This window comes from Acipenser ruthenus, chromosome 6 (genome assembly GCF_902713425.1).
Source record: "Acipenser ruthenus chromosome 6, fAciRut3.2 maternal haplotype, whole genome shotgun sequence".
In the NCBI taxonomy this organism is placed as follows: Eukaryota; Metazoa; Chordata; class Actinopteri; order Acipenseriformes; family Acipenseridae; genus Acipenser; species Acipenser ruthenus.
The window spans coordinates 22,241,989-22,254,777 of NC_081194.1; the positions used below are offsets into that span (position 1 = coordinate 22,241,989).

General features: G+C 36.1%; 1 protein-coding gene across 2 annotated transcripts; it reads right to left on the minus strand.

Annotated features, from left to right (window-relative positions):
• Positions 1-5,557: 5,557 nt before the first annotated feature.
• LOC117410646 (gap junction epsilon-1 protein) lies at positions 5,558-10,940 on the minus strand. Of its 2 annotated transcripts, XR_009328859.1 has the most exons (4): positions 10,803-10,940; positions 9,860-10,042; positions 8,519-9,282; positions 5,558-8,366 (listed from the first exon to the last, which is right to left on the minus strand). XR_009328859.1 is itself a non-coding variant. In XM_034017350.2 (3 exons), exons 1-3 carry the CDS (start codon positions 10,839-10,841, stop codon positions 8,887-8,889), a joined length of 618 nt encoding a protein of 205 aa, XP_033873241.1. In that variant the 5' UTR covers positions 10,842-10,940; the 3' UTR covers positions 5,558-8,886. The 2 variants fall into 2 exon arrangements, 1 of the variants encoding a protein (XP_033873241.1); XM_034017350.2 differs by having other exon boundaries at positions 5,558-9,282.
• Positions 10,941-12,789: the final 1,849 nt, after the last annotated feature.

A 12,789-nucleotide genomic window follows, 5' to 3' on the forward strand; every position in this document is an offset into this window, starting at 1 on the left:
CCGGCGACCAGGCTATAGGGCGCATCCTGCAGTCCACGCAGAGCACCTTTACCGGATGCAACACTCGGGAGCCCGTAATTATTTATTTTAAATACCTATTTACCCAATGCCATCCTTAATCTGAAAGGATAAATACAACTAATAATCTATAAATACATCATTTTCAAAATGTTTCTATTGATACTATTATTATTTCAAAATGAATACATTTATCATTTTTATAAAATAAGAACTTGTGCAGAACTTATCCAAACGGTTGTCATGCTGATGCGCTAGGGAGGCAAAATAAGCTGATCCCTGGAGCCAGCATTACACTTCAGCCATCAACACCAGGCAAAAGGATATCAACATCATCATATGGAAGGAAACGCAAATGGATGTAGACACAGATGGATCACATTAGTTTACTGTAAAGCTGCGTCTTAGTTGGTGCTTATCTTGGCGAGAGCCAAGTTCAAATCAGCATGAAGTTTTAACATCTACTCTCGTGTAATGGAAATCAGTACCCTTGGAAAGAAATATAATTTTGCATTTGCTTTACTGAACTTTATTGTTAAGCTAATTTTCATAGAGCAATAAAGTAATTTTCCTCTCAGAAAATATCCGTTTACACATCGCTTGGAGTGGTGGTCTGGCTCTAGGGTGCAATATATACAAATATTTAGCAGTATGGCTCGGGGTGCAATACATTTTAATGCACTACGCTACTACAGTATATTACATATCCCTAAATGGAATTAATAACTTGAATGTGTTCAGTTTGCCATGTATCTTTCACAGTTGTGCTTGCTTATGCCTTATAAATGCAGCTCATACAGTAGCTGCAGCTGTCCTGGGTATGCATTAGTAAAACCACACAGTCTGAATCTCATTATCCTTGTGACACTTATCATTTTACAAGTTCAAGGTTAGAGTATTTTACTCAATTCAGTTGAAAGTATTTAAACACAGGTTCTTTAACTTTTAGTCATAGTTACTCTCCATTTGTGCTTTCTTCAGATGTAAGGCCAATTTATTTTTCTCCAAAATTTAAGCAAGGCAGGGCAAACGGGAAGCCCAGCCCACGATAGCACAGGTTCAGAGAGCTAGGAAGGAAATTAAAAGACAAGACCAAAACTGTGGTATTTTCTGGGATACTGCCGGCACCTTGCAAAGGACCATGTGGACAGCTGGAAATACAAAATCAAAATGCATGGCTGAAATCGTGGTGCACACAGGAAGGCTTCACCTTTCTTGAAAATTGGAGCTCATTCTACAACAAGGACTATCTATATAGGTGGGACGGACTGCACTTAAACAGAAAGGGAAAAAATCTACTTGGAGAAAGGATCCTTGAGGAGGTCCAGAAGCATTTAAACTAGAAAGGAAGGGGGGAGAAAACAAAAAAAAAACAGAAGGGAGACCACATCAAAACAAGGGCAACAACTCAAGTAAGACAACTATTAAATGTATTTATCTTAATGCTAGGAGTCTGAGAAACAAAATGTTAGAACTTGAAGCTACTGCACTAACAAGTAACTACGATGTGATAGGTGTTACAGAAACTTGGTTGTCTGAGAGTGATGGAGACAAATATAATATTAGTGGGTACACACTGTATAGGAAAGACAGGCAGGACAGAAGAGACGGAGGGGTAGCACTATACATAAGAAATAGTCTTGAAGCCCAGGTGTTAAATCTGGACAAAGAAAACAACGCTGAATCAATATGGGTCAGAATAATGGAAATCATCAAAGGGCATAATAATAGGAGCATGCTATAGACCGCCAAATTCAGACACTGAGCAAAATAATCTGTTATACAATGACATTCGAAATGCGTGTAGAAAAGGAGAAGCCATACTAATGGGGGATTTCAACTTCCCCCGTATAAAATAGGAGAACCCGGTGGGGAGCACGACAGAAATTGAAATAGTGGAAATGACAAATGACTGCTTCCTAACGCAATTTGTGAAGGCACCGACTAGAGGGGAGGCATGCCTTGATTTAGTCTTTTCAAATAACGAAGACAGAATAACTAAAACAGAGGTCAGAGAGCCATTGACAAACTCAGACCACAACATTTGAAGTATTTTTTAAAACCCCAAAAGTAATGACAAAAGCTAAGGTTTACAATTTTAGAAAAGCAAACTATGAAGGTATGAAACAGAGACAAAGTAGATTGGAGTTAAATAGAGAAAACATCCACAGAAAAAGGATGTCTGTTTTTAAAAAATGTAGTACTAGAGGCACAAAACAATTACACCCCAAAAGTAGACAAATCTAAATCTAAAACAAAATGGCCAAATGGTTTAATAGATCAATTACAAAAAATATTCAGTGAAAAAAGGCACTTTTCAGAGCATTTAAAAGGGACCAAAAACAAAGTACACAGAGAGAGTACTTGAAACTGCAAACACAAGTCAAAAAGGAAGTTAGAAAGGCCAAGAGAGAGATAGAAATCAATATTGCTAAGGGGGCTAAAACCAATTCCAAAATGTTTTGCCAATATTATAACAGCAAGAGAACATTCAAAGAGGAGGTTAAATGTCTAAGAGACACAAATGGCAAAATCATAGATGAAGGAAAAAAAAATAGCAAATATATTAAATTATTACTTTTCACAGGTTTTTACAAAGGAGGACACGGACAACATGCCTCACATGTCGACCTGTTCCTATTCAATTTTAAATAACTTTAGCATAACAGAGGCAGAAGTGTTAAAGGAACTAGGAGCTCTTAAAATAAACAAATCCCCTGGGCCGGATGAGATCCTCACAATAGTACTCAAAGGAATGAAATAAGTTATTTACAAACCGCTAACCAAGATCATGCAACAGTCTCTTGACACAGGGGTTGTACCGACAGACTGGAAAATTGCAAAGGTAATACAGATCCACAAAAAGGGAGACAAAACCGAACCAGGTAACTACAGACCAATAAGCCTGACTTCTATTATATGTAAACTTATGGAAACTATAATAAGATCTAAAATGGAAAATTACCTATATGGTAACAATATCCTGGGAGACATTCAGCATGGTTTTAGGAAAGGGAGATCGTGTCTAACTAACCTGCTTGACTTTTTTGAGGATGCAACATTGACAATGGATAATTGCAAAGCATACGACATGGTTTATTTAGATTTCCAGAAAGCTTTTGACAAAGTCCCGCATAAAAGATTAATTTTCAAACTGAACGCAGTAGGGATTCAAGGAAATACATGCACATGGATTAGGGAGTGGTTAACATGTAGAAAACAGAAAGTACTGATTAGAGGAGAAACCTCAAAATGGAGCGAGATAACCAGTGGTGTACCACAGGGATCAGTATTAGGTCCTCTGCTATTCCTAATCTACATTAATGACTTAGATTCTGGTACAGTAAGCAAACTTGTTAAATTTGCAGACGACACAAAAATAGGAGGAGTGGCAAACACTGTTGAAGCAGCAAAGGTCATTCAAAATGATCTAGACAGCATTCAGAACTGGGCAGACACATGGCAAATTACATTTAATAGAGAAAAGTGTAAAGTATTGCATGCAGGCAAAAAAATGTGCATTATAAATATCATATGGGAAATACTGAAATTGAAGAAGGGAACTTTGAAAAAGACCTAGCAGTTTATGTTGACTCAGAAATGTCTTCATCTAGACAATGTGGGGAAGCTATAAAAAAGGCCAACAAGATGCTTGGATATATTGTGAGAAGTGTTGAATTTAAATCAAGGGAAGTAATGTTAAAACTTTACAATGCATTAGTAAGACCTCACCTAGAATATTATGTTCAGCTCTGGTCACCTTGTTACAAAAAGGATATTGCTGCTCTAGAAAGAGTGCAAAGAAGAGCAACCAGAATTATCCCGGGTTTAAAAGGCATGTCGTATGCAGACAGGCTAAAAGAATTGAATCTATTCAGTCTTGAACAAAGAAGACTACGCGGCGATCTGATTCAAACATTCAAAATCCTAAAAGGTATAGACAATATCAACCCAGGGGACTTTTTTGACCTGAAAAAAGAAACAAGGACCAAGGGTCACAAATGGAGATTAGATAAAGGGGCATTCAGAACAGAAAACAGGAAGCACTTTTTTAAACAGAGAATTGTGAGGGTCTGGAACCAACTCCCCAGTAATGTTGTTGAAGCTGACACCCTGGGATCCTTCAAGAAGCTGCTTTATGAGATTCTGGGATCAATAAACTACTAACAACCAAATGAGCAAGATGGGCTGAATGGCCTCCTCTCGTTTGTAAACTTTCTTATGTTCTTATGTTCTAAAGCAGAGAATTGTGTATAGTAAAGAAGGAAAAGACAGGTACATAACATATCTCAGTGTTTACATTAACAACAATCATGGGGTTTCCATGCAAGTTTCTTTAACTCGAGACATTTGCACAAGAAAAATGTCTCGTGTAAAATGCTTTTTGGGGTTTCCGTTCGCTCAGTTTATTTTACTCGAGTAAACCGGGCTTTTCATCCGACGTCATGCAAATGAATGGGAAAGGTGGGGGTTGATATATAAATTAGCTATGCGTAAAGTACTCGTGCTGTTTTTGAAGATTGCTTGTGAAATTTGGCGAAAATGTGGTTTCCTTGTGCAGAGAACTGGTACACGAGTGAATCTAAGCTGCTGTAATAAAGCAAAATACCTCGTGCCTGGTTGGTTAATAATGTGTTTTACTGCTCTTGCCCAAATTGTTTTTCAAATGTCATTAGTGGGGTGCCGTGAAGTTAGTAGTGAATACTGTTTCAACTAATTTATCTTTACTCATTAATTAAAAATGAACTGGGAGGTATAAAATGAAACTGACCAACAGGTATTGCAGATCACCATGGCTGAAAACCAGCAGAGAACCCTACCCGTCCGGACGGCTGACAGCTGCTGAGGAAGCATTCAGCACCACGCTTGGGCAAATATGGGTAGTGTGCACTTGATGAAACGGACTGAAGTGCATTAATTCATTCCCAAAATTGCCACTGCCTGCTGTATCCTGCACAAACTCTTATCAACAACAAAATGAGGTATTCAGGAATCAGTGGCTGCCTATAAGACAGATAAGGAAGGTTACCAGTGTTGCCAAGTCTCATGAGAAAAAAAAGCAGCACTGCCATTCAAAACAGCCCAAAACATGCAAATCCATGTTAGAGTATGGGTATGCAAATCCGAACCCGTGCCTCTTAAAAACAAGCCCAATTCAGCTTATTATAAGCGGACTTGGCCACTATGAATGTTACCTCAGCCGCCAGTAGGGTTGCCACCTTTGAGATACGATAATACTGGACACCCCATCCCCTCCTATTGTCTACTTCTTCATTTGTCTCTGCCATTGTGACTAACGTTACAGTATGCTACTTAATAGTTTCGCGCTTCTTCATTCAAAGGGCTGTCAAACTTAACAGCAGCGCGCATGCTCATACCAGATAACACACAGCGGTGAGCACACAAGAAAAACATAACGGTACAGTGTTTTGATGGCTTACGTTGTTACCTCAATTCTTTCTGGTGCATTTACACACCGCTGTGTTATAGTATTTGAATTTCACTCATACAAGCACAACATGTTATATTAAATTGTTTATTGTAACACATTTTTAAAGAATATATCCAATAGATTAGAATGCTTAGAATTACCGGACATCTTCCAAAAAAAACGGACAGGGGGTCAAAGTACATAAAAATACCGGACAGTCTGGTAAAATACCGGTGGGGCAGCAAACCTAGCCGCCAGTTTCAATTGGCCAGCAGCGATCTGAGGAGGCTCGTCCTGTCAGAGATTCTCTCCTTTCTTTTAAGTTGTGTTGGATTTACTGTTGTGTTAAATATTAATGATGCAAACAAATAAAACACAATCAATATGTTCATTTGCAATCATATTTGGGCAGTTCTGAGAGGGCATCAACAACTTGTTGGATGTTGTTGCACTGTTTTGGACGATCGAGCTGGATCATGACATCCAGTTCACCAATATTTATTAACATGGGGCGGACACACATTGTCTTTGGAAAAAAAGGGCGGGAATTAATTGTTACATTTAAGCAGCTCATTGCTCTTCGTGTTTAAATTTAGCGTAGTTTTTACAGCAAGGGTATTCTCTAACAGCTGCTTTACTACTATAACAAGGGCATAATGCAGTTCATGGTAAGTGGTTTTATACAGAACTGTAAACCCACAAGAGATATACAACATGACAGTCCAAACACAGCAAAAAACAATAATAAAATAAAAAGTCGCCCGCATTACCATTAAGGTGAACTATACCACTGCTAACCATAAAATCGGCCATCAGCCACTACTTTCTGCTGTCTTGGAATTCACAGTAACAACTGACCTGCTCCCTTGCAATATTTATATTTAAGGATAAACAAGCTCATTAACATTTACACGTGAAATGCGGGTTTCCACACGAAACTGGGCGTGGTTTTTCTCGTGTTTCGTCATTTACACGAGTAAATCAGATTTACCCTATCCCTCTCTTTGACCGTTTTTTTCGGCCTCAAACCTGATTTACACAAGTAATTCTCCCAAACCTGCGCGCGCATCGCCATTTCACGTGTAAATAGACCCTCAAGGAAACCCCATGAATGTTACATGTACAGTGTGTGTCTTTGTCGGTCAATATAGACAATATCACCTTCTCCGAGTCTCTTGCCAAGTGAATTATTATTCCTCTTTGCAGTTTGCATTACCTGCTATATATCTGACCATCACACAGTATGTTTCTCAAGCAGGCAATGCCAATTCCGAAGGGTATTAATGTTGTTTTGACTTACATGAAGACACTGAAAAAGACTTCTCTTCAAAAATTCAAGCCATACATTTAGAGGGCATGTGCTGCTGGAATAAATAATGAACAATCAAAGTTTTTTTTTTTTTTTTTTTCTGCTGAATGCCCCGCCCAAATGTTATTGAAAAACTTATTTTCTTGTAAGTGACATCTTATTTACAAAAATTGAACAGAAAATTGATAACATTGTAGTCAATCTGTACATACGTCTCCAATGTATTGTTTCATAACCCATCACACTGTTTAAATTGAGGCTCTGTAAGAAATCAGTAACAAGGTAAAACGTTCCTCCTTACAGATGTTAAAAAATAACTAAATTAGAATATATACAAAATACTAAAACAGCATACTTAATACACATTTTATTATTGTTTTACAGACATTTATGGACATCTGTAAACTTGATCAAATTTACCTTAAAAGCAACTACTGGAATTAGTATCCAAAAACTACACAGAAATGGTCAGAATGTATACCTGTACACAGTAAACCATATTGTACCTGAGATGATACATTTAGCTGAAAATAGTAAAACAGAAGTTGGATGGATGCTTGATAATTACTTACAGATCTCAATAAACAAAATAAAGTTAATAACTTTTATATTGGCCACTACACATGGATTATTTCACAGGTTATGTTATGTGTAGGGTCTTTAACAGATTAAAAATACAGTGAAACATCAGTTATCCAGACACACTGTGACCAGTACTGTTTTAGGATGAGTAAGTATAAAAATTAAAATAAAACAATAACTGATCACAAGGTAAACTGCGATTGACAGCACTACGCATGTTCCAGGTTGTACGGATAACTATGGTTAAACTGCTGGGGAAAAAAGTTAAGATATTTTCGCTCAGGATTTTCAACACTATCCAGTGTTTTATCGATTACAAAAGAACAGCCTTTTGAATATTTGGGAATTTTATATTATTCTAAGATACTTTGGCATGTATTCACAGCAATTACTGTGCCACAAACTGCAATAAAAAGAAATAGCAACCTGCTTTACCTTTTAATAAAAAAGATAATAAGTTGCAAAAATCTTTCTGGAAGTCGCCTGCAGTTGCAAAAAATGAAAACAAAGTTGCCAAAGATTTATCACATTTCTAAAATGCCCACAACTTTTATAAATATAGAACATACGCTGCTTCTATGTAAAACTAGTAGAAATACACAATTCCTAAATTTCTTAAAAATCACAACTGTCCCTGTCCCTCTGTTAGCATACATTAATTTCAGCTTCCACAACAAAGATAAATGACTTGAAAGGAAATAGCAATTCAACTGCTGGCAGCTGTTACTCTAATGAGACCTCCCAAAACACTGTCACACTGGATAGAACTTGTTGTGGTGTTTTTCTTACTATATGTTTGTTTTTGTTTTTTCCAAACAAAAAAATATATATGTATATAATGGACATTTGCAGTTTGATAAAATGTAGAACTGAAACAAACCAGTATCAGGGCATTGTTCACTTAAGTATGAAGCACAGGAACTTAATGGTGAAAAACCAAATGTATTTGAGCCAGCATCACCAAGGGGGTTCCCAATAAGTGTCAGACCAGCTGGCTATGCTGCACCACAGTCTCCCAACCCGCACCTGTCAGAGTTGTGGATAAATTGTATAATTAAATAAGAATAACATATTCATCCTGCATTTAGCAAAGACCCTGGTCTAATTAATGAAACATCTAAAGCATCTAAAACAAGGTCAATTTCTTAAAATATAAATTTATGGATATGTTGTCTCACCTTTAAGTTTATGGCTGTATTATACAGCTAAAAAAGAAAAACAATCCGTTTGATATTGATTAAAACACAAAACAAAACCATAACAGATCCTCAGAAGCTTTTTAAAATTAAAAACTGATAACTGTAAAACTTTTTTCTCTTTTCCAACTACTGTAGGTTCACAATAATTGTCTGTCGGTCCTATGGGAACTTTGTGATTGCAGCAATACAAAATAAAAGGCTATTGTATGTTAATTTCCAACAGAAAAAAACAGAGGTATTTAACATGCAGACTTTGTTTCTGTTTAAAGACCTGGATTACACACAAAGCAAATGCACAAAGAGTGTTTATTAATCGACCTGAAGCTCTGCTGTCAATAACATTGGGGTCATTGACTGGTCAAATAGCCCAATCTTCTACAGAGTATCTCAAAAATCTCTGCAACACACAACACCACTGTGATAACAGTAAAGGTGTACATTGCACTGAGGAAGATGGTCTTCTCAAAATGTTCTGGTACCATACACTTGGTAACATTAAACGTTTTCTCAAGGGCATTAGCATCGCACATGTAAAGTGGGTGAACCCGAAAACCGAAAAGATGACTCTGAAGCCAAAATGCTAGAACCTCAAGAATAATTCTTAACAGGACAGAGATTATATAAAACACAGTGTAGATGGGTTTTTGGAGGATTTCTTCCTGGTCTATATTTTTACAAGCAGCATAAAGATGAAAAACAGCTCCAGGAACCAAAACAGTCACCAGCTGTAATGCCCAGAATACCTGAAATAAACAAACAAATACATACATTTTAATTTGCTTTTAAAATACACCATTTATTTCCTTACATGTTATAATTTTACTTCAATACAATTTACCTATACACAGTTGGCATAAAACAAAACAGTGGCTAGAGGCATATGATGGCACAAACAACCACAAATGCACACGAAAGATAAAGCTCTGTGTTTAATCTGTTCTGGTTATTTACTGAAAAAAAAACGATATAGTTTTACGCTGCTACATTTAAATGGTAAATATAAAATAAACTACAATTTGGAGCCCTTTTCAATAAACTGCTGAATACCAAACTATTGTATTGCAATGAGGAAATTGTTTTGTGATAAGGGCCTGCAGAAGTAAATAATCTGACACGTTATTTCACATTTTACAATAATACATTTTCTTATAAAAAAAACAAACAGCATACAGCAGGGGTGTCCAAACCTGGGCCTGGAGGGCCGGTGTCCCTTCTGGTTTTTGTTCCAACTGTGCCCTAAATTAATTAATTGGACCAGGATTGGAGACCCTTGGTATACAGTATAATATAGTTCAACAAAGGTGCTTTAATTTCATTTACCTGAGGTGTTATTGGTCTGAATTGGTTATAACAGAAGATGTTTAGCTCTCTCTTGTCTGGATCACAGCTAAAGTGCAAAGCTTCATTGCCATAAACCGCAAAGCCCAAAACCCCAAGAAAGAACATGCGCACAGAGCCAAAGAAGAGGGTGTGGAACTGTCCAATCACTGTTGGAGGCCTGAGCTAAATGATAAAAAAGAAATAAACAATTTTGTTTTTAATTTGTTTTAATTCTTAGAGTCAGATCAGGATGAGCATCAGGCCAGTGAATACCTAGTTTTACAATTTACAATGAAAGAGAGGAGTCCTTGTTTTCTTCAAGTATTGTTACAAAATGATTGTCATGTTGTCATACATATAGAGCATATCTGTTTTTTAAAAATGTAAAACCAAATAATGTCCTTAAAAGCTTTACTTTAAATATTACAAATAACTACCGGTTTAATAAATTCAAATGTATGGTTACAAGATAACTTGTATAACTTTTTTAATTAATTAATTTATTTTTGTTTTAAGGTGGAATTGAATTGTCCACCGGATTACTCTTATACTGTACTTGCAAATTGAACAAGAATTGTATTTTTTTCATATATATATATATATATATATATATATATATATATATATATATATATATATATATATAATACTGTTTCAATAACAAAGATTAACTAGATAACCTATTGTACATAAAATAGCACAACTCAGCAAAAAATCTGACATGGTGAATCACACTTGTTAAACAGCACTGAAACACCCTTTTAAAACACAAAGAAATAAAAGCAATATTCCACCTTCAAAAAACAAAGGGTTAATTTAACTATTTAACTTGCTATGGTTCACAGAGCTTTCACTGCAGTGCAACTAGTTCCAAATATATATTATTGATTCATCAAACTGCTTATTACAGAAGGCTCCTTGTTTGTAGTAATCGCATACTTACACATCCTTCATAAAAATTCTTGATGTAGTTTAAAGACATGGCTTTGCAGCTGCTATCCTAGTTCAAATATATTGTAGCGTGTTCCCTTCATTGACAGTCTGCTGGCAACAGGCAAACTCGGGATCTGATTCTGCTGCTCTTAATGACCTCTTTGCTGTAGAAAGCCCTTGTCAGCAGATTTCTCCTTTATCAGTGGTGCCTTAATCAGTTTACTCTTGACAAAAAATGACAACAAAAAGCTAAAAACAAAAGCACAGGGCATGTGGTATAGCTATAATCCCCAATGAATTTAGTCAGCAGAAAACCAACTCTACAGTACAACACAATGGAAAACTAGAAAACATGTAACAAAATACAATTGTACTACTTACATACCCACTATATATATATATATATATATATATATATATATATATATATATATATATATATACACACACACACACACACACACACACACACACACACACATAAGAACATTCGGACCATCTTGCTCATTTGGTTGTTAGTAGCTTATTGATCCCAGAATCTCATCAAGCATCCCAGGGTGTCAGCTTCAACAACATTACTGGGGAGTTGGTTCCAGACTCCCACAATTCTCAGTGTAAAAAAGTGCCTCCTATTTTCTGTTCTGAGTGCCTCTTTATCTAATCTTCATTTGTGACCCCTGGTCCTTGTTTCTTTTTTCAGGTCGAAAAAGTCCCTTGGGTCGACATTGTCAATACTTTTTAGAATTTTGAATGCTTGAATCAGATCGCCGCATAGTCTTCTTTGTTCAAAACTGAATAGATTCGATTCTTTTAGCCTGCCTGCATATGCCATGCCTTTTAAACCTGGGATAATACTGGTCGCTCTTCTTTGCACTCTTTCTAGAGCAGCAATATCCTTTTTGTAGCGAGGTGACCAGAACTGAACACAATATCCTAGATGAGGTCTTACTAATGCATTGTAAAGACATTTCTGAGTCAACATAAACTCCTAGATCTTCAAATTCAGTATCTCCCATATGGTATTTATAATGCACATTTTTATTGCCTGCATGCAGTACCTTTTTCTATATTAAATGTAATTTGCCATGTGTCTGCCCATTCCTCCTATTTTTGTGTCGTCTGCAAATTTAACAAGTTTGCTTACTATACCAGAATCTAAGTCATTAATGTAGATTAGGAATAGCAGAGGACCTAATACTGATCCCTGTGGTGCACCACTGGTTACCTCGCTCCATTTTGAGGTTTCTCCTCTAATCAGTACTTTCTGTTTTCTACATGTTAACCACTCCCTAATCCATGTGCATACATTTCCTTGAATCCCTACTGCACTCAGTTTGAGAATTAATCTTTTATGCAGGACTTTGTCAAAAGCTTTCTGGAAATCTAAATAAATACACACATACACACATATATATGTGTATAAGCAAAAAAAATAAATAACTGTTTTTGTCTTAACTAATGGAAATGCCTTTGATTGTCTAACACATTCTCCCTTAAAAGACCATACATAAAACTTTATTATTGTTTTTTTTATTTATGTATTTATTTTGCCGCATGAATAGGCTACTCTCAAAGCAACTGAGCCCTGTTTTGTTGTTTATAACACGGTACACAAGTCATTGTCGTGGATCACACTATTTGTTTTACAAGTAGAAATGTAAACAACATTGCTAAAAATAATAAAGCATTGTTTGTGTTTCTTTCCAACTGTGATATCATATTTTATAAACAGTGCAGGGGGCAATTTACCAGGGACTACTCATGCTTTGTGATTTTTAAACTGTCATGGAAGCATGGGAAACTGTAATGTCAAAACAGTCAATGCTTTATTTAGTGTCATTTGAAGAAAAACTGAAAATACCAGAAATCCACTGAACACAATCACAAGTTTTATTATTTTAATGTCATACTCCTTTTACAAAAATGTGTATTATTTTATCAACTTATTTCCCCCTTGCATTATCAAAAGACTTTACTACTGACTAAAAACTTACCTG

Excerpts from the sequence above, each read along its gene's own strand:
- LOC117410646 (XM_034017350.2), bottom strand. The coding sequence starts at position 10,841 with ATGTCTTTAAACTACATCAAGAATTTTTATGAAGGATGT. Across the intron at positions 10,043-10,802 it reads AGAATTTTTATGAAGGATGT|CTCAGGCCTCCAACAGTGAT; the intron begins GTAAGTATGCGA and ends TTTATCATTTAG. Across the intron at positions 9,283-9,859 it reads TCAGACCAATAACACCTCAG|GTATTCTGGGCATTACAGCT; the intron begins GTAAATGAAATT and ends TGTTTATTTCAG.